Here is a 22,743-nt window from a genome sequence, read left to right on the forward strand (position 1 = left end):
AAAAAATCTGTCAGCATCAGTGTGGGTGGCTCTGTCATTCAGAACCCTATCCTCTCTCTTCACTGGTCTTTGTCTAGAAGCAAAGGCAGGTGGGAGGGTCAACACCCTACCCACTGAGTAACTGTCTCAGCACCAGAGTTCATGGGGCCAAAGCCTCCCTGAAGAAAAGGGGCGCTGACTCAGCACACTGGTGCAGCCGTGCTAAGATGGATCATGTTCCTGCTCCAACACTCAATGCAGAGCTGGATTTGCCCTATGTGTAGCAGCAGCTTTAACGCCACCACTTGGCATCCTCGGTTCAAGACCTCATCCACCAAGCTGTAGAAAAATAGAAAGCTATAGAAAAATAGAATTGAATTCAGTTATCTATTGTGAGGAATCACAGTTTATAAATTCCCCATCTAGTTTTGTTTTTCTTCCGGTCAGTGATCAAGTGCTAGTTTAAAAAAAAGATTTTTAAAAAAATCAAGATTTTATTTGTCATTAACTGGGTGCAGGCATGCTAAGTCGCTTCAGTTGTGTCCAATTCTTCATGACCCTGTGGACCATAGTCCGGCAGTCTCCTCTGTCCATGGGATTCTCCAGGCAAGAATATACTGGATTGGGTTGCCATGCCCTCCTCCAGGAGATCTTCCCAACCCAGGGATAGAACCCATGTCTTTTATGTCTCCTGGATTGGAGGGTGGGTTCCTTACCACTAGTGCCACCTGGGAAGCCCCTTAATTGAGTGCACTTACCTGTAATAAGCACGCGATGACTGGAATCAAATATCATACAGTAAATCTGCATGTCTCCTGGTCCTCCCTGGCTATCATGGAACACTTGTAATAGTGAAAGAGTCTGTATATCCCATACTCTGAAAACCTGGAGGGATAAAGAACATGGGTCACCATTTTTCTACTTTACTTTCCCTACTCAAAGCTATTGAGGTGAACTATCTTCAGAATTTGCAATATGCTCTTAAAAACTTGCAGGAAAGGATGATTTGTACGATGAGCACTCATTCGCTAAACTTTAATTTGGCTCTTGATTCAATTGTTATTCATTAATGTCAGAAGAAAATAAAAGCAACGAGTAAAAGTTTGCCAATAGTAACTACATTTTTTCTGTCCTTAAAAAAGATAGGGGAAAGACATAGAATTTATTATCCTTTAAGAATCTGGAGGAATGATAAAGGGCTAGTTATGACTAACAGTTTATCTGAAGCCACATTTCTCTTTACACTGTAGATTAGAAAATAGAGACACAGCATAGTTCAGGTGGAGGGTTTCAAACTGCTCTTTGATGACTAAGATGAGAACGTCTTACTATATGAGGTTTCTAAGAACCTTCCGGTTCCTATCCAGGAATGAAGAATTACAGAAATCAGTTTTTAGGGATGGTGTAGATATAGGAGAGACTTCCCAGGTGGTGCTAGTAGTAAAAAAACAAACAAACAAAAAAAAAAAACAACCAACCAAACAAAAAAACCATCTGCTAATGCAGGAGACCTAAGAGATGCAGGTTCAATCCCTGGGTCCCGACAATGCCCTGGAGGAGAAAGACTATAGGGAAATACATTATTAGTGCTCTCCTTTGAGGAAGGAAAGAGACTTAGGTTAGTTACTAAGATAGAACTTGGGATAATATAATAGAACAATGAAGTACAAATTCAGCAAAACTAGGTCAAGTTTACTTTGTCACTTGAAACAGCTAGTCTTAGTATTCTTCATTATTCTTTTTTTTCTTTTTCAGAAAACTATACTGTGATTAAATTTCAGGGAAGAAAAGTGATTTGATCAAGGATTACAAGTCCTAGCATGCCTCAGCATTAAGTAATATTTTTATGTCATAAGTCATTATTAAATACATTACCTATTGCTATATTATATAGTACTTACTAAATTGGAATAAATAAGTAAATAAATAAATTCGTTGAATAAATGAGTGATAATTTTATACATATAAAGATTTGATAAGTAGTTTTGTTAACAGAGGTATTATTGAGTTCAAACTTCACTATTGTGAAGGCAGGTTGGTACTTATATGCAGGAACATAAAAATGTCAAAATCATGTGATCAGGAGCTTTTGCTCACATGTATACCCTCTACAGGTCACTATAACTCAGAACCTGTGCAACTGGGAGTTGTTACTTCCTTTGTGCTAGTAAAAATGTAAGTTTGGGGAGTAGCTACAATATTGAAACTTATCACTGTTTGCATGACAGAGTAGAGTAGTCCATTAGGACAATTTATGAAGTTAGGTTCAGAGCCTATTTATGAATTAGGTTCAGAGAGACAAGTAGGGGAAGAATCTAACAGTGAAATCAAGGAGTGTCAAAGAATTTTATCTCTGTTTTGTTTCCAGTTCTATTGTTTTGTTTGAGATGCTTTATGGTTGGTGATCTTTTTACTGTTTGTGTATGTGCTCTCAACTGTGGTTGGTGGAAAGAACAAAGTGCAAGTGAAAGTTGCTGTCATGTCCAACTCTTTGCAACCCCATGGATTATACAGTCCATGGAATTCTCCAGTCCAGAATACTGGAGTGGGTAGCCTTTCCCTTCTCCAGGGGATTTTCCCAACCCAAGAATCAAACCCAGGTCTCCCAAATGCAGGTGGATTCTTTACCAACTAAGCCAGAAGGGAAGCCCATGGAAAGAGCAAAGGATGAAGCAAAAGAGGCTTTGGGTTTCAGTTCTAGTCCATCATTTAAATTTCTTAAGCCACCGTATTCTCGTTTCTAGAATGGACATAATAACACCAGCACTCTCCACCTCAGTGAATCGATGCGAATATCTTTTGAAACCTGTGATGCTTTCTGGACAGTGATTCTATTTTCTACTTCTTTTGTGTGTTTTTAGGGAAGTGGTGATTGTTGGGCTGGCAGAAAGCACAAAACCCTTCCTCATTATGTTGCATCTCTCCTCTACGTTTTTCTGCTGCCCTCTCCCCTTAGGTTGTTCTAGCTACTGTCATACCAAACTGCTTCCAGTTTCAAAAATCTCTTTTTCTCTGTTGTCTCTGCACATTCACACATACTCTTGCTATCATCTACTGTTTCCTCTCCTCACTCTTATCTATCTAGCTAACTGCTGTCTTCCTTTAAGTCTGTCATAATGATTATCAGAGTTAGAGCTGACAATGTTACGTGGCAGCCTGGGTAGGAGGGGAATTTATGGGAGAATGGATACATGCATATGTATGGCTGAGTCCCTTTGTTGTCCACCTGAAACTATCACAACATTGTTAACAGGCTACACTCCAATATAAAATAAAAAGTATTTTTTTAGAAAAGAGCTAGTTCAGGTCAGAACAGTGCAATGAACTTGTAGTATGGTGCCTTGATGCACCATTTCTTCTCCAAATACAGAGAGATAGTAAAGTTAAAAAGAGAAAGCAGAAAGAAACAAGGCTTCAAATCAAGATATAGATCTTGGATCTATATATAGATCTGGATCTCTATAGATCCAAAATAGCTAGAGGAGGTGATTGAATTCCAGCTGAATTATTTCAAGTCAAAAATGATGCTGTTAAAGTGCTGCACTCAATATGCCAGCAAATTTGGAAAACTCAGCAGTGGCCACAGGACTGGAAAAGGTCAGTTTTCATTCCAATCCCTAAGAAAAGAAATGCCAAAGAATGTTCAAACTACCACACAATTTCACTCATCTCACATGCTAGCAAAGTAATGCTCAAAATTCTCCAAGCAAGGCTTCAACAGTGCCTGAACTGAGAACTTCCAGATGTTCAAGCTGGTTTTAGAAAAGGCAGAGGAACCACAGATCAAATTGCCAACATCCATTGGATCATCGAAAAAGCAAGAGAATTCCAGAAAAACATCTATTTCTGCTCTAATGACTATGCCAAAGCCTTTGGTTGTGTGGATCACAACAAACTGTGGAAAATTCTTCAAGAGTTGGGAATACCAGACCACCTGATTTGCCTCCTGAGAAACCTGCATGGAGGTCAAGAAGCAACACTTAGAAGCAAACATGGAACAACAGACTGGTTCAAAATTGGGAAAGGAGTAGTCAAGGGTGTATATTGTCACTCTGCTTACTTAACTTCTATGCAGAGTACATCATGCAAAATGCCGGGTTGGATGAAGCACAATCTGGAATCAAGATTGCCAGGAGAGATATCAATAACCTCAAATATGCAGATGACATCATTCTTATGGCAGAAAACAAAGAGGAATTGAAGAGCCTCTTGATAAAAGTGAAAGAGGAGAGTGAAAAAACTGGCTTAAAACTCAACATTCAAAAAATGAAGATCATGGCATCTGGTCCCATCATTTCATGGCAAATAGATGCGGAAACAATGAAAACAGTGAGACTTTATTTTCTTGGGCTCCAAAATCACTGCAGATGGTGACTGTAGCCATGAAATTAAAAGACACTTGCTCCTTGTAAGAAAAGTTATGACCAATCTAGATAGCATATTAAAAAGCAGAGACATTACTTTGCCGACAAAGGTCTATCTAGTGAAAGTTGCAGTTTTTCCAGTAGTCATGTATGGATGTGAGAGTTGGACCATAAAGAAAGCTGAGTGTTAGTATACTGTAATGTTCTTTATCTCTCTGGCTTACTTCACTCTGTATAATGGGCTCCAGTTTCATCCATCTCATTAGAACTGATTCAAATGAATTCTTTTTAATGGCTGAGTAATATTCCTTGGTGTATATGTACCACAGCTTCCTTATCCATTCATCTGCTGATGGGCATCTAGGTTGCTTCCATGTCCTGGCTATTATAAACAGTGCTGCGATGAACATTGGGGTGCATGTGTCTCTTTCAGATCTGGATTCCTCAGTGTGTATGTCCAGAAGTGGTATTGCTGGGTCATATGGTAGTTCCATTTCCAGTTTTTTAAGAAACCTCCACACTGTTTTCCATAGTGGCTGTACTAGTTTGCATTCCCACCAACAGTGTAAGAGGGTTCCCTTTTCTCCACACCCTCTCCAGCATTTATTGCTTGTAGACTTAACACATATATATGGAATTTAGAAAGATGGTAACGATGGCCCTATATGCAGGGCAGAAGAAGAGACGCAGAAGTACAGAACAGACTTTTGAACTCTGTGGGAGAAGGTGAGGGTTGGATGTTTCGAAAGAACAGCATGTATATTATCTGTGGTGAAACAGACCACCAGCCCAGGTGGGATGCATGAGTCAAGTGCTTGGGCCTGGTGGGCTGGGAAGACCCAGAGGAATCGGGTGGAGAGGGAAGTGGGATGGGGGACTGGGATGGGGAATACGTGTAACTCTATGGCTGATTCATATCAATGTATGACAAAACCCACTGAAAAATAAAAAAATAAATAAATAAAAATAAATTAAAAAAAAAAAAGAAAGCTGAGTGCTGAAGAATTGATGCTTTTGAACTGTGGTGCTGGTGAAGACTCTTGAGAGTCCCTTACACTGCAAGGAGATCAAACCAGTCAATCATAAAGGAAATCAGTCCTGAATATTCATTGGAAGGACTGACTTTGAAGCTGAAACTCCAATACTTTGGCCACTTGATGTGAAGAACTAACTCATTGGAAAAGACCCTGATGCTGGGAAAGAATGAAAGTAGGAGGAGAAGGGTATGACGGAGGATGAGTTGGTTGGATGGCATCATGGACTCAATGGACATGAGTTTGAGCAAGCTACGGGAGTTGGTGATGGACAGGGAAGCCTGGTGTGCTGCAGTCCATGGGGTCAGAAAGAGTCGGACATGACTGAGTGATTGAACTGAACTGAACTGAATAGATCCAACTAAGAGAGGCATACAAAGCAATGAGTGGGCTCCAACCAGAGCCTGGGCACTGTCTGGGGCAGAGTGCCAGCAGGGGAGCAGCTCTGGCAGGGCAGACAGGACCCAAGCACTCTCACCACTCCATGGCAGTGCCCAGAGCAGGTCTCCTGGTTCAGGAAAAGGAGACTGAGAAGGAACTAAACCAAAGCAACCTCTGGTTCAGGGACTGGATCTATTTCTGAGCTGAGGCCTACGTGCCTATGTGAGGAGATATGGAGTAGCAAGCATATGGATACACACACACATATGCAGACATCGTGCTCCTAAATATTAAAAAGAAACCTATTTTTAGAAAAGTTTAGAGGAGGATATCTTTATGAACTTGAGTTTTAAAAGATTTATTTTTTAAAAAAGTCATTATTTTGTCTTATTTTTTTCCACCGTTTTAAAAAGTGAATAAGCTAAGCAAATACATATTTTAGATTCTTTTCCCATGTAGGCCATACAGAGTGTTGAGTAGAGTTCCCTCTGCTATACGGTAGGTGCTTATTAGTTATCTGCTTTATTTATAATAGTATATTTATGTCAATCCCAATCTCCCAATTTACTGTTCCTTCTTTCCCCACTGGTGACCCATAGGTTTGTTTTCTACATCTGTGACTCTATTCTGTTTTACAAATAAGTTCACTGATACCATTTTTTAAAGACTTCACATATAAGCAATATCATATGATATTCGTCCTCTGTCTTCCTTCACTTAGTATGATGATCTCTAGGTGTATCCATGTTGCTGCAGATGGCATTATTTTGTTCTTTTTATGGTTGAGCAATATTCCATTTTATATAACCACATCTTCTCTCTCCATTCTTTTGTCAATGGACATTTAGGTTGCTACCATGTCTTGGCTACTGTAAATATTTCTGCGAGGAACATTGGGGTGCATGTATCTTTTCGAAATAGTTTTTGTCCTTGCCAGATATATGCTCAGGTATGGGATTGCTGATCATATAGTAACTCTATTTCTAATTTTTTAAGAAACCTCCCTACTTTTTTTTTAGAGTGGTAGCACCAATTTACATTTTCACCAACAGTTAAGGTTCCCTTTTCCACATACCCTTTCCAGTGTTTATTGTTATAGATATGTTGATGGTGGCCATTCTGATTGGTGTAAGCTGATATCTCATTATAGATTTGATCTGCATTTCCCTAATAATTAGTGATGTTGAGCATCTTTTCACATGCTTGTTGGCCAGCTGTATGTTTTCTTTGCAGAAATGTCTATTTAGATCTTCCTCACATTCTTTAATTGTTTTTTTTTCATACTGAACTGCATAAACTATTTGTATATTTTGGTGGTTAACCCCTTGCCAGTCACTATGTTTGCAAATATTTTCTCTCATTATGTGGGCTGTCTTTTCATTTAAAATTATCTTTAATTTGAGGATAATTGCTTTATAATGTTGTATTGGTTTCTGCCATACAACATGAATCAGCTATAAATATACATATGTCCCCTCCTTCCTGAACCAGATCATGTACTCTTCTCGCTGCATCATTCAATTTACTACTTATGGCTTTTTAGCTCAGTTTTCATCTTGGCAAATTATTTTTTTTCTAATTTTAATTGGCTCTTCTTTGTAGTTTCTTGGTTTTTTTTTTTTAATACTGTTAGGCATTTCTATCAATAGCCTTTCTTAATTTCTTCAGTAGTTTTATTATCTTGGGATCTAGTAGGCTAGATAGGTCTGTTTCATTGTTTGTTCTTTCATGGGAATTCTCTTGATCTTTTAACTGAGAGAGGTTCCTGTGCTTCTTCATTTTACTTATATTTATCTATGAGTTTTGACAGTTACCACTGTCATCTTGAAGGGCTGCTTTCATGTGAGACCATCCTTGTGTAGCCCCCATGAGTCTAACATTTTTGGCACAAGGGCCCTTTTTAAGTACAGATGCCTGACACATCTTTCCTCAGCGTGCCACTCTTCTTTTCACTTGAACACTTAGGGGACGATGTGGTGTTATTAACTCTCTATTTTCAATTGTTGTATCTCAGGGAAGAGGGAGGCCAAAGAGGAGAGATACGGGGGAACCGCCAGTTGGTGGAGTAGTCAGAACACAAACAGTATCTATCGATTATATGGGCATGGTGTATGGTGCCCCAAAACAATTACAATAGTAACGTCAAAGGTCACTGATCACTATAACTAATACAGTGTTAATTGTGGAAAAGCTTGGAATATTCCAAGAGTTACTAAAATTTGACACAGAGACACAAAGTGAGCAAATGCCATTGGAAGAATGGTGGCGATAGACTTGTTCAACTCAGGGTTGTGGCAAACCTTTACTTTGTAAAAACCTCAGCTTCCTTGAAGTGTAATAAAACAGAGCACAATAACACAAAGTCTGCCTGTATTCTATTATCCTCCTCAACTTTCTCAAATGGCTCACCCAAGGTCATAAATTATTAGAGCCAGAACTTAAATTTAGGTTTACCTGATTTCAGAGGCCATGTGCTAAGCCATGTGCCTGGAATTGAGACAGGGCAGGAAAAAATCTTCACTTAGGACATTATCTTAGACATAGTCATGGATAAGATGAAGTCCAGGTGAGCAGCAGGCCAGATGGGCAAACCTCTGACTTACTAGGAGTTATCCACTTGGCACTTGGTTTCAGGACATTGTTCTTGCTCTAAGCCATACTCACAGCCTAGTTAAGCTTTACCTTTTCTTGGGTCCTTTCATATCACTTTCCAAAGTGAAAATTTAAGAAAATAACAGTGTTTAAACATCATTTTCATCTGTTATAAATCATAAAAGCATGTCTTCTCCTCAGAAAAATAACCATTGATAACTATAGAGTTGTGCTTGGGAAGATTGCATGCATGCTAAGTTGATTCAGTTGTGTCCGACTCTTTGTGACCCTATGAACTACAGCCCGCCAGACTCCTGTCCACGGGATTCTCCAGTCAAGAATACTGGAGTGGGTTGCCATACCCTTCTCCAGGGGATCTTCCCAACCCAGGGATCGAACCTGCGCCTCTTATGGCTCCTGCATTGGCAGGAGGGTTCTTTACCACTAGCATCACCTGTCAACCATTATTCTTGTTTTTGTTAATAAAATAAAAGCAACTGGAATTTATATTTCTCTCTATTTTTCAATGTTTTTCAGTTCTTCGGGAGCAATAGATGTGGCATTGCTATTAAATACTTGAGCTCTGCAACTAGAAAAAGAATTTTACCAGTTGCAGAAGAAAATAATATCCTGGTGGAAAGTCTGCAAATCTCAGAGGAAGGATGAAAATCTACTTTAAGTGCTTAGAAAAAGGCACAGAGTAGGCATATGACTACCCATGGTGATTTATTAAACCTCAATGTGATGAAAGCTAATTTATATGAAGTAATATGTAGGAATGTTAAATGTGTAAAACCTATCTATGATTTTTGCTGAGAAGAAGAAGGAGAAAGGGGGAGGGGAAGGAGACGGAGAAGGAGAAGAGGAAGCTAGCTTAAGCAAAAATATGTGTGTGCCTGGATTGCCATTCTTTGCGTCTAAACTGCTCCTTTCCAAGATCTTCATGGGGCTGGTTCCTCTGGCCATCCAGGTTTCAACGTTTATGTCACCTCTTCAGAGGTGATACTCAATCATATCACATTGTTGTATTTTCTATTCATTGTAATAGTCATCATTCTGTTTTCTTATGTGTTTGTTATTTTGCTTGTCTCCCTCTTCCCCTAGAATATAAGCTTCCTGTGGAAAGGGCCCTGACTGCCTGGTTCAGTTTTCTGTCTCCAGAACCCAGAACAGTACCTGAAACAGACAGGACACTCAAGAAAGAAATACTTGCTGAATAACTAAATGAATGATCTCTCTATAGCAGTCTTGTGAGCTAAGCACCACTACAATTTACAGACAAAGAAATTGAGGGGAAAGATATTAAATACTTTGCCCAAGTAGAGCTGCTAGGGTGCTTGAAAGAACATCTCTGAATACACTCACTACATCTAAATGAAACTGGAAAGCTTGTCTCTGCTGTCTCTTCACCTCTGGACATGAGTGGCCTGAACTTTTTTTGTTTGTTTTAATTTATTTATTTATTAATTGAAGGATAATTGCTTTACAGAATTTTGTTGCTTTTTGTCAAACCTCAACAGGAATCAGTCATAGTAAGTAAGTAAAGTAAAGTCACAGTCGTGTCCGACTCTTTGTGACCCCATGGACTGTAGCCTACCAGGCTCCTCCCATGGGATTTTCCAGGCAAAAGTAATGAAGTGGGTTGCAATTTCCTTCTCCAGAGGATCTTCCCCAGCCAGGGATCGAACCCAGGTCTCCCACATTGTAGGCAGACACTTAACCGTCTGAGCCACCAGGGAAGCTGAATCAGTCATAGGTATACATAAATCCCCTCCCTCTTCAACCTCCTCCCATTTCCCTCTCCATCCCACCCCTCTCGGTTGATACAGAGCCCCTGTTTGAGTTTCCTGAGACATACAGAAAATTCCCATTGGCTATCTATTTTACATATGGTAATGTAAGTTTCCATGTTACTGTCTCCATACATCTCACCATCTCCTCCTCTGTTCCCATGTCCGTAAGTCTGTTCTCTATGTCTGTTTCCCCATTGTTACCCTGCAAATAAATTCTTCAGTACCATCTTTCTAGATTCTGTATATATGCATTAGTATATTTAGTATTTATCTTTCTCTTTCTGACTTACTTCACTCTGAATATAGGCTCTAGGTTCATCCACCTCGTTAGAACTGACTCAAATGTGTTTCTTTTTATGACTGAGTAATATTCTATTGTGTATATGTACCACAACTTCTTTATCCATTCATCTGTTGATGGACATCTAGGTTGCTTCCATGTTCTAGCTATTGTAAATAGTGCTGCAGTGAACAATGGGATACATGTGTCTTTTTCAATTTTGATTTCCTCAGGGTATATGCCTAGGAGTGGGATTGCTGGGTAATATGGTGGTTTTATTCCTAGTTTTTTAAGGAATCTCCATCATAATGTTTTAGTTTTTATGTCTCAACAATCTTACTATCTTTCCAGTACCATTTTAAAAATTAAAAAGTCTTATTATAAAAGCAATGTATATATTTTGTTAAAAAGATATAAATACAAGAGAAAAGAAAGAAAAACACAAAAAGGGAAGAAAAATTAAATCCACCCACAACCTTGCTACCCACATAATCACTATCATCCCTGATAATATATGATAGACACATATATTAAAAATGGGTTAATATCTTACATACTATTTTATTATATTTTGCATAATACATTGTGTATACATTTTCATATCAATATTCATCCATATGATGTTGAAACTCTATGTGACAAGAAATATCATAAATTGCTGATTTAAGCAGAGGAGGAATTAGAGAAAGGTGGTCAAATGATACAAACTTCCAGTTAAAAGATATATAAGCAGTAGGGGTGTAATGTATAGCATAATAAGTATAGCTAACACTGATGTATGACATATATGAAAGTTGCTAAGAGAATAAATCCTAAGTATTTTCATTACAAAGTTTTTTTAAAAGCATTTTTTTTCATTTTTTGGTTTCAATATTAGATAATGAATGCTCATTAAACCAACTGTGGTAATAATCATTTCATGATGAATGTAAGTCAGATCATTATGCTTAATGACACATTAATCTTAATCTCATACAGTGTTATATATCAATTATATCTCAATAAAACTGAGGGAAAATAAATTACTGAATAAAAGCCTTGTTTTTAGAAACTTAATTTCTCACTCCCTATCCCTTACCTTTCCTTTTTATCTTCGTTTTTATTCCTCTTTTTTCTTTTTTAAGTCAATACAAGCAATAGCACCATAAATGTCCTTTTACATTGATCTCTGGGCACTTATCTGATTATTTTATTAGAATAAATGCCCCCAAAATTTTTGCCAACTTTAACCCCAGCAGCACTACGTAAACATGCCTGTATTGTTTACCTTCTTCCTTCATCCTATTTTCCTACTGATTTGTTAAAGTCTTTTTTATTTGTATAAGAATATTATTCCAGTTTATGTCATTTATGTTACACGCTTCCCCCTCTGCTATCTGTCTTAACCTTTTTTATGGGGGTAAGTTTATTTAATGCAAGTATATAGATGTCATTTTTCTTTACATGTGCAAAATTGGGAATAATCACAAGATTGTTACCAGTATCAAATAAGTTGTGATGTAAAATAATGAGGACAGTGCCTGACTCTTGGTAAGCATTTGATAAACGACAGCTTTTATAATAATTTACAGTTTGAATGTTTAGGTAGTCACATTTTTTTTTCTTTTGTTGTAGATGTTATACATAGGAATTACCTGATGGCTATATGAATATTAACCTGTGTTTTCTTCTGGAAAAATTTACAACTACTATGGTTTTATATTTTACATTTAAAATATTTAATCCATATGGAATGTATTTTGTTATTAATTATGAAATAATGATTTGATTACTTTTTTTTCCTAATATGGTTGATCAGTTTTCCCAACATTTAATAAACAAACCATCTTTTGCTCACAGACTTAAAATGCTACTTCTATCATATATGAAATTCCTATTTACACTCATATGTGAACCTTCTCTTGTTTCATAGATGTGTCTATTGCTGCATTGACTGCTGTTCTATTTACTGAGGCTTTATTAAATGTTTTAATATCTGATAGGGAAAGTGTCATCTTGCAATCTTATTTTCTAAAGTTCCTAGGATATTTTCGTATGTCAACACTATTATAGTAACTTTAGATTTGGCAAACTGCGGTCTAAATAATCCTTTCCTGTCTGTGCTAAGTCGCTTCAGTCATGTCCCACTGTGACCCTAACGGCCTGCAGCCCACCAGGCTCCTCTGTCCATGGGATTCTCCAGGAAGAATACTGGAGTGGGTTGCCATGCCCTCCTCCAGAGGATCTTCCTGACCCAGGGATTGAATACATATCTCTCCTATCTCCTGCATTGGCAGGTGGGTTCTCTACCACTAGAACTACCCGGGAAGCTCCTAAATAATCCTAAATAGCATTAACTATACATAGTTAATTTGATGCAGAATATCTTTTACAGTACTATACCCTCATTTAGGAAAGTTCCTACATTCATGTTCTTAAATAAATGTACCTCAGAACTTCATAGTTATCTTAACATTAATAGTGAATATTGTTTGTTAAGATTATTTCTAGGCATTTCATACAATTTTGCCCTTGTGAATGCTAACCATTTGACCATTTTTTCCAAAGTGGTTTCTATTCTTACACAGAAAGTTATTTTTATAAGTTGCAATCATGAGTATAACCATCCGCTTTACTGAATTTATCTGTCCTAAAACTTTTAAGCTGGTTTTCTTGAATTTTCACAGCAATCACATTTGCAAATATGCAGTCTCCTCATTTCTAATAGTCATGTCAATTTTTCTTTTTTATTACTTTGTTTAGAACATTTAAAACACTGTGTAGTGATAGCAACAACAACAGAAATACTTTTTTCTTTCTTCGCGTTTTTAAAAATTGAAGTATGGTTGATTTGCAATGTTATGTTAGTTTCTGGTGTAGAGAAAAGTGATTCAGTTATACAAATATATATACTGTTTTTCCTATTCTTTTCCACTATGGTTTATCACAGGATATTGATATAGCTCCCTGTGCTATACAGTGGTGGTGGTTCAGTCACCCAGTCATGTCCGACTCTTGCGACCCCATGGTCTGCAGCCCACCAGGCTTCTCTGTCCAGGGATTCTCCAGGCAAGGATACTGGAGTGGGTTGCCATTTCCTTCTCTGTGCTATACAGTAGGACCTTTATTTTGTTTATCTAATAGTTGTTTATCTATTTTATATATACTAGTTTGTATATGCTAATCCAAAACTCCTAATTTATCTCTCTCCCACCCACTTGCCCCTTTGGTCACCATAAGTTTGTTTTCTGAGTCTAGAAATCCTTGTTTTTTTCTGTCTTTAATGATCACAGAAGGGTCACATTATGTTTTACTATAGAGAATAATGGCTCCCTTCCCAATGTTATATTCCTTTTACTCTTGTCTTTAAACATATGTTCTTTCTCATGCTGATATCAACAGAAACAGAGAACAGTGACTTCTTACCTTCTTATCCATATTAACAATCTTTTTCTCTTTGACTATCAGCTATTTCAGTAAAAAACTGTATGTATTCTATGTTTTCCAATAGTTGACTTTAAGGGAAAGAATCGCTCTCTTTCATTTTTGTTGTTTTCTTTTGGTTACCTTTGCAGAAGAAAGGCTGATAAGATGTTGCTCTTTCTCATTTGTCACAATCTCGGTGATACTGAACATGTGCCCCACAAGCTTCCCCACTGGCTTGGTGCTGATGTTGGGGTGCCACAACCGGAGCACTTTATCATCTCCTGAAAGAAGGACGTGTGAAGATTGTTTATGTTCTCAGGGATGCAGGTGGTCACAGTTTAAGAGTCTTTCTCATCTTTAATCATATCCTAGTAGCTCAGTTGGTAAAGAATCTGCCTGCAGTCAGGAGACCCCAGTTCGATTCCTGGGTCAGAAAGATCTGCTGGAGATGAGATAGACTACCCACTCCAGTATTCTTGGGTTTCCCTTGTGGCTCAGCTGGTAAAGAATCCGCCTGCAATGTGGGAGACCTGGGTTCCATCTCTGGATTGGGAAGAATTCCTGGAGAAGAGAAAGGCTACCCACTCCAGTATTCTGGCCTGGAGAATTCCATGGACTGTATAGCCTATGGGGTCACAAAGAGTTGGACATGACTGAGTGACTCTTACTATCTTTCTTCTAATATGAAATCACAGTCTGTTTCTTCCAGGATGCTATGATTAACTTGCTTTGGATCTGCTTCTTCTTGTCAAGGCTGTTTTGTAATCATTGTATTTACATAAATAAATTTGAATTCTCATAAATATTCTATGAGTCCTTTTCTTGATTTAATATGTTCCTACTCATTTATGCATTAAGGTTTTGTGTGTGCACGCTCAGTCGCTCAGTTGTGTCCGATTGTTTGCAACCCTGGGGACTGTAGCCTGCCTGACTCCTCTGTTCATGAAAATTTTCAGGCAATAATACTGGTGTGGGTTGCCATTTCCTACTCCAGGAGATCTTCCCAGCCCGGGTATCAAACCTGTGTCTCAAGTCTTCTGCATTGGCAGGTGGATTCTTTACCACTGCACCACCTGGGAAGCCTGAGATTGAAACTTAGAGGTTAAATAACCTATCCAAGGCTTGCTAGTTAAAAAAAAACTAGTATTTGTCCCTAGACAGTCTGACTCCAGAGCCCAGGCTGAAAGCCATCATAGTCTTAGTATCCCAGCTTGACAGATAAGGAGTCAGGCCAGCAGAATAGCTCAGTCCTCCCATCTTTCTCCTCAAGTTTCTTATATTTGTCATCTTTCCACTTACTCTCAGCAGATAATCTGAGCCATTAAACATTGGTAGTTTTAAGCACTCTATCATTAGTCTGCTTCTCTGTTAATGTTAAGCCATTGGCTTTTGATCTTTTTGTCAAGGACTCTTTTGAGGATTTGATAAAATTTTGGACTCTCTCCAGAAAAATGCATGTGGACACACAGTTATTCAGCCTAAGGGGCTAAAGTCCACACATGGGCCCTAGGCTAGGAATTCATGCTCTCACACACTGAAACAGATTCTAGAGAGATTAAAGGTAAACTGTAAAACAAACAAAGTTGTAGTAAATATAGGAGAATTTGTTTCACACACTCTCAGGCTAAGGAGGGCCTTTCTAAGTCTGCCACCAAACCAAAAAGCCACAAAGAAAATGATAGATTTGACTTTATACAAACTTTAAAATTCTCTAAAAGGTTTTGTTAGCAGTAAAGTGCTACAGGTGTGTGAAAACTCTGTAACTGTGCTAATGAAGGAGAGCACCATTTGCAAAGTAGAAAATCTCTGCGTAACGTGGACTGCGCTCTTACCGCCAGTGATAATCACGTTTGCTTTTATACAGTAACAGAAAGTGTTTGCTCCTCTTGGCATGGAAAACTCTCTGACAGGCCTGCAAAACACAAGCTAAATGTAAAACTTATTTATTTTTCTTTCTAAAGTTAATTCCAACTTATAAATAATGGTCAAGAAGTTCATCTCTAATTCGTTGTGAATCTATTTACCCACAGGAAAAAAAATGTAAGTGATGATTAAATTCTCACTGACCCACAGAATCTGTTTACTCTATGATATGATATTAATATAGCATTTGCATTGTTTCTGTTTAAAAAGAAATCTGTTCCTCTGCCCTGGAGCTGAGGTTGTGCTGGTGTTAAGAATGGACAGAGATATATCACCTCTTAAGCCTGAACGTACATTGTTCAGCTCAATGAGTCTTTTTGGTAGAACAAAATGACAGGAATGTGTTTGGACACTTCTCCCTCTCTCATTACCCACATCCAACTTTCTGTCCAGTCTTGTTGATTTTACCTCCTAAATAGACATGAAACTGACCACTTCCCATTTCCATCATAATATCTTGGTTTGGACTTCCCTGGTGGTCCAGTGGTTAAGAATCTGCCTTGCAATGCAGGGGACACGAGTTCGACCGGTAGTCCAGGAAGATCCCACATACCATGAGGCTACCAAGTCCATGCACCACAACTCCTGTGCCCACAGACCCTAGAGTTTGTGCTCCCCAACAAGAGAAGCTACTGCAGTGGGAAGCCCGCACACCACAACAACGAGTAGCCTCTGCTTACTGCAACAAGAGAAAGCCTGCATGCAGCCAAAAATGAATAAATAAGTTAAAAATAAATAATATCTTGATTCAACTCTCCATCCCCTCTCACCAGAACTACTGCAATAAACTAATTTCTCAGCTTCCACTATTTTCTATTCCTCTTTCCCCAACCCCACTCCAAATCCTGTTAAGTTGCAGCTAAAAGTTACCTTTCTAAAACATGAATTGGATCATATCACTTTTCTCCAGTGGATTCCTAATGCTCTCAGGAACACCAGGTTCCATCACTTGACCCATAAGGCCTAGGTGGTGCTGGATTGTCCCTGTCATCTTTCCAGGCTCACCTCACACCTCCTTCCTCCCTTTGATCCAGCTTTGTGGTCTCTTCAGCCTCCTTTCTGGCCTCACTGAACTCTCTTCCTCCTCAAGAGCTTTTGCACAGGCCAAAGATGTTTCTCCCCTGGATTGTAGCCACACTAGCAACCACCCTCCTCCAAGTGTATGATCTGTGCTTAGTTGGCCAGTTATGTCCAACTTTTTGCGAACCCATGGACTCCTTTGCAAACCCACCAGGTTCCTGTGTCCATGGGGATTCTCCTAGCAAGAATACTGGAGTGGGTTGCCATGCCCTCCTCCAGGGATCTTCCCAACCCAGAAATTGAACCCAGGTCTCCCTCATTACAGGCAGATGCAGGTGTCTGCTTGAATATTAATTTCTCTGAAAGGCCTTTCCTAGACTCTACCCTCCTACCCCCACCAACGACATTAAGTCTTTTGTGTTATTTTCTACTCTGATACCATGTTATTTTCCTTTAGGCAAAAAGCACCTGACCTTAGTCTATTCTTGCCTTGTATGTTTCCTTTCCTTTTCTTTTTTCGTAAATAAAATGGTAGTGTATACTATTCTGTTCCTTGATTTTCCACTTAATAATAAATTTTGAAGACCTTCCCAAATCTGTACATTAAAAAAACTTTCTTATTCTTTTTAAAATTGTCATAGAGTATTCCCTTTAATGACTAAATCCTTTAATTTCTGAGGAACATCAAACTGTCTCAGTTTTTTGTGTGATTACAAATAACATTGCAATAAGCAGTCTTGTAAAAGTGCCATTTTTCTATAAGTTCTTAGAAATGATATTGCAAGTCAAGGGGTACTCATATTTGTAATTTTAAAATATACTGTAGTTTCTTTTTAATTCTTTTTGCCCACTGAACTACACTTCTTTATTTATTTATCTTTTTGAACTACATTTCTTTAAATGGGGCTCTTTCCAAAAACTGGGCCTTATAAAGCATTATTTATTCTGTATAGCTTGTATTTGAGGGCTATCCTTGAGATAATGAACCTAAGGGATAATACCCAGAAGCACCTTGGATTCAATTATCACCTTAAACTTCAGGTAAGGATAAATTTTATTTGTAAGTGCCAAATTGTGGATTTGGGTTATAAAAGAAATAGATATGAATTAAACACAAGCTGTAGAGTTCTCAGAACACAATCACAGAGTCAATGAGAGAACATGGAAATGAAATCTGATGGATGGACAGGAATATTCCTATCTACAGGAATAATTGAAAGAGTACTGAGGGAAGAGGCTAATTGGAGAGGAGAGCCTAGGGCAATAGAGATACAGAATACAAGAGATTCAACAAGAATTTATAAGGTGATATAGACAAATTTGTGATTGATTATTTGTGAAAGTTGAGGGGAAAAGGAGTCATGTGGGGTTGCTAAATTTCTGCCCAGAATGATTTGATGGATCATGGTGCTGAAACAGGAGGGAAGGGGGCATGGCACAAAAGTTTAAAAAATGATATAGCCTGAAAACACGACATAGACTGATTAGAATTAAATAGATCCTCAGATGGTCAAGAATCTGGCTGCAATGCAGGAAACCTAGGTTTGATCCCTGAGACAGGAATATCCCCTGGAGGAGGGAAGAGCTACCCACTTCAATATTCTTGCCTGGAGAATCCCATGGACAGCAAAGTCTGGCAGGCTACAGTCCATGGGATCACAGAGTTGGACACAACTGAGTGACTAACAGTTTTCAAGATGGCAAGCTAGTCAACTTCCACTAGACCTTGAGCCTCAGTATATGATCACTGTACACCAGCATGTTAAATGTCACACTCACAGGCACCATGATAGTTCCAAGTACAACCATCAAAAATCAAAAAGTGGGCAGAGGCTCAATTTCTGAAAGTTTCTCCCCTCTCCCCAAAATAGTTGGAATAATCCTCTCACTCATTAGCCTATGAAATTACTAACCAAACCATATTTCAAAGCCTCTCTCTCTCCTTCCGAGATGGCCCACACTGTCTATGGAATATGTTTCTCTCCAAATCTATTTCTTACCTATCACTTTGTCTCTCACTGAGTTTTTTCTGTGATGAGACATCAAGAACCTGAGTTTCATTAAGTCCTGAAACCAGGTGTGTGATCACAGCTAAAGTTCAAGTCCCAAACTGAGGTGCACAGTTTCAGCTGGTGAGTCACAAAGGGACAGTCATAAGGTAATAAAACGAGGAGAGTTAGCTCTCAGTCCTAAAGGGGCCAATAGGATGCCATAAGCCAGGTGTACTGGGGAGGATGCTCTGCCAGTGTCTGCTCATTTTTGACTGCTGGGTCAACCCTGTAGGCTTGTGCACATCCAGCAGCAGGTCCAAGACAGAGCTATTAATCTCTGTACTCTTCGACTCTGAGCTTTTGCTCCTACATTCTTAATCACTCCTGCTCTATTTCTTTCTTTTGTTAACCCCAGAACACCTGTATGACCACCAAGATGAACTTTTTCTTTTACCCCCCTCCCTCTGATCCTTACAAGTGTTGACACTTTATTTCCAGCTTGCGACCAGAACAACCCCCACTCATCAAGGATACCACTGGGGATAACTTCTGTTCCATTCCCTTTCAGCAACTTTTCAGGTACTAACACCTGGTTGGAAAAATACCTTGGAAGGGATAGCATCTAAAATCATAAGGGCAATCCTTAACCAAATTATGGATGGATTTTGACTTGAATGGAACTTTGGATAGGATGGGAATTAGAGACATCTCCTCAGGTTTGGGTCTGAAATGAATCAGACTGCATCAATCCCAACAAATTACCCCTCCGGGCCATATCCTCCAGGATTGGAAAAGATTCAGACAACAGAAATTAAAAAGAAAAATATTTATTAGGTACATAACCTACTATATGGGCTTCCCTGGTGGCTCAGAGGTAAAGAATCTGCCTGCAATGCAGGAGACACAAGAGACACAAGTTTGATCCCTGGGTCAGGAAGATATCCTGGAGAAGGAAATGGCTACCCACTCCAGTATTCTTGCCTGGGAAATCCCATGGACAGAGGAGCCTGGTGGGCTACAGTCCATAGGGTCACAAGAGTCAGACATGACTTAGCGACTAAACCACCACCAACAACAACCTACGATATGAGTTAGGAAACCAAGAAAAGTGATCATTCAATGGGTCCCTGAGTTATACTATATTGCAGTTAGGAGCTGCTTTTTCAGTAGGAGCTACCCCCTGACCACTGGAAGGAGCTATTGCCCCAAGGGAAGCCACTGTACTAACCTCAGCAGCCACCCTGCTGGCCGGAGCCTCTCCTCCAGCTAAGGCTATTACCCCAGGGGGAGTAGCTAGGAATGAAAAGAGGTGCCTCCCCTCATATTCAGGAACCTCTTCTTTGTACCCTGAGATACTCAAGGGGCCCATCCTTAGCCCAGCTTGCACTCACCGCGGTTATAAGTTACCAACCAACCACCCCTTCAGTTTTGCCTCTGAGAGAAGGTCCTGATAGAAATCAGGGAACAGTAAGAGGTCCATGTACCTTTCTCAATGTCTGATTTAAGTATGGCAAAGAACAAGTTGAGAAGTTTATATGAGGATCCTGAACTTTTTCAAAGGGGTTTACCCAACTAGTGAGAACTTTTGATCTCACCTGAGGAGATTTACAGATCTTAACTACCCCGCTGTTGCACCCTCGAGGAAATGCAGCATACAATACTGGTGGCCAGAGTCCCTGAAGATCAACTGGCAGCCCGAGTCCAGTAGACCCATGCAGCGCACCAGGTGGGGACTGACACTATCCCTGAGACAGACTCACACTGGATTACCAGGTAAATCCTATTGATAGAGATAGGACCTGTGATTAACTGGTTAACAGAAGATATGAAGGAACTTGGGCTTCCCAGGTGGTGCTAGTGGTAAAGAACCCACCTGCCAATGCAGGAGACAAAAGAGACATAGATTCAGTCCCTACTTCAGGAAGATACCCTGGAGCAGGGCATGGCAACCCACTCCAGTATTCTTGCCTGGAGACCCCATGGACAGAGAAGCCTGGAGGGCTACAGTCCATAAGATTGCAAAGAGTCAGACACGATGAAAGCAACTTAGCATGCGCACGCACACACACACACAAACACAAACACACACAAATAACCTTAGAGTAAAACTTGTTAATTATGAAAAAGTAAAAGAGGTCCAACAGGGGTAGGATGAACATCCTGCAGTTTTCCAGGAGAGACTAGAAGAGGCTTTTAGGAGGTATATAGATACAGATCCCTTCTCCTCCAAAGGACAGACCCTTTTGGCTATGCATTTGATAGCCCAGTCTGCCCCAGATATCGAGTGCAAAATTCAGAAAGCTACTGCTGGTCCTCAAACTCCAATGAGTGATTTGCTCCAATTAGCTTATTCAGCTTTCAATAATGGGGATATTGTCAAAAAAGGTTGAACGCACCCAAAGAAATATACTAAGGGTCCAAATACTTGCAGTGACTTTGTCTGCTCAGAGAGCAACAACTGGGAGGCTGACTTTGCTGAGCCAATCTGTCCCTAGTGGACCAGAGGGTCCATGGGTACCCATACTAGGCCAGTGTACTCTGTGTGGACAAAAGAGGCACTGGAGGGAGGATTGCAATTAACATGCCTTTGCAAACAGCCAGAGCATTGGAAGAGGGAATATCCCAGATGTCAGAGAGTGACCATTGAGGACCACTAATGGCTTCACAATCAGAAGACTGACAGGGCTCAAGGCTGAAAACTTCTCTGCCTAGAGATACTACCTACATAACTAATGTTGAGCCATGAGTCATCACTGATGTGGTGGGCCACTTGATAGAATTTCTTGTAAACACTGTTGCAACCTTCTCCATAATAACCCAAAGGGTTGGAAACCTTAGCAATCATAAGGAATATGTAATGGAGTGTCAGGGCTTCCCTGGTGGCTCAGTGATGAAAAAAAAAAAAAAAAAATGGAATTCACTTACCAGTGCAGGAGACTTGAGTTTGATCCCTGGGTCAGGAAGATCAGAAATGGCAACTCACTCCAGTGTTCTTGCCTGGGAAATCCCATGGACAGAGGAGCCTGACAGACTATAGTCCATGGGGTTGCAAGAGTCAGACTTGACTTAGCAACTAACAACAGAGTGTCAGGGAAGAGACAAGGGCACAATTTCCTGGAACCCCTTCTATGAAACATCGATGGCCAATTGTTTTCACATTGCTTTCAGTTTGTACCTGATTGTCCCATCCCTTTAACAGGGAGAGATTTATTAACTAAATTAGGGACCACTCTGTTTCTGGAGGAAAAAGGGGATCACCCTCATCACCAAATGGTTCTAACGGAAAGCGAAAAGGAACAGATTGAAGCTGATATGGAAGGCTTAGTAGACCCTGGAGTGTGGAGTATTGAGGTTCCAGGCTTGACCAAAGATATCCAGCCAGTTATTAAGACCTGGGCAGGAATATCCCTGCAAAAAACAATACCCCCTAAAATCAGAGGCACAGAGAGGAATCTTTTCTCTTAGTAAAGGAATAACTTTTGGATGGATTGATGGTACTCTGTCAGTCACCATATAATATGCCAATATTGAAAGTGAAAGTCGATCGGTCATGTCTAATTCTTTGTGATCCCATGGACTGTAGCCCTCCAGGCTCCTCTGTCCATGGGGATTCTCCAGGCATGGATACTAGAGTGGGCTGTCATGCCCTCCTCCAGGGGATCTTTCCAACCCTGGGATCAACCCAGGTCTCCCGCACTGCAGGTGGATTCTTTACCAACTGAGCCACAAGGAACACATTTTCAAACCCGCTGCTGCTGCTGCTAAGTCGCCTCAGTCGTGTCCGACTCTGTGCGACCCCATAGACGGCAGCCCACTGGGCTGCCCCATCCCTGGGATTCTCCAAGCAAGAACACTGGAGTGGGTTGCCATTTCCTTCTCCAGTGCCTGAAAGGAAAAGTGAAAGTGAAGCCGCTTAGTTGTGTCCAACACTTAACCCACTAGGGAGTATCAATTTGTACAAGATCGAAGGACTGTTAATGA

At 39.8% G+C, this 22,743-nt stretch overlaps 1 protein-coding gene across 1 annotated transcript in view; it reads right to left on the reverse strand.

Annotated features, from left to right (window-relative positions):
* Positions 1-22,743, reverse strand: part of WDR64 (WD repeat domain 64) — a 124,979-nt gene that overhangs the window by 62,927 nt on the left and 39,309 nt on the right. The window contains exons 9-11 of the mRNA XM_065935640.1: positions 15,661-15,740; positions 13,970-14,109; positions 738-864 (exon numbers count right to left, since the gene is read on the reverse strand). Coding sequence (XP_065791712.1) covers positions 738-864; positions 13,970-14,109; positions 15,661-15,740 — 347 coding nt within the window. The remainder of the gene's footprint in view (positions 1-737; positions 865-13,969; positions 14,110-15,660; positions 15,741-22,743) is intronic.

This window comes from Muntiacus reevesi, chromosome 5 (assembly GCF_963930625.1).
Source record: "Muntiacus reevesi chromosome 5, mMunRee1.1, whole genome shotgun sequence".
In the NCBI taxonomy this organism is placed as follows: domain Eukaryota; kingdom Metazoa; phylum Chordata; class Mammalia; order Artiodactyla; family Cervidae; genus Muntiacus; species Muntiacus reevesi.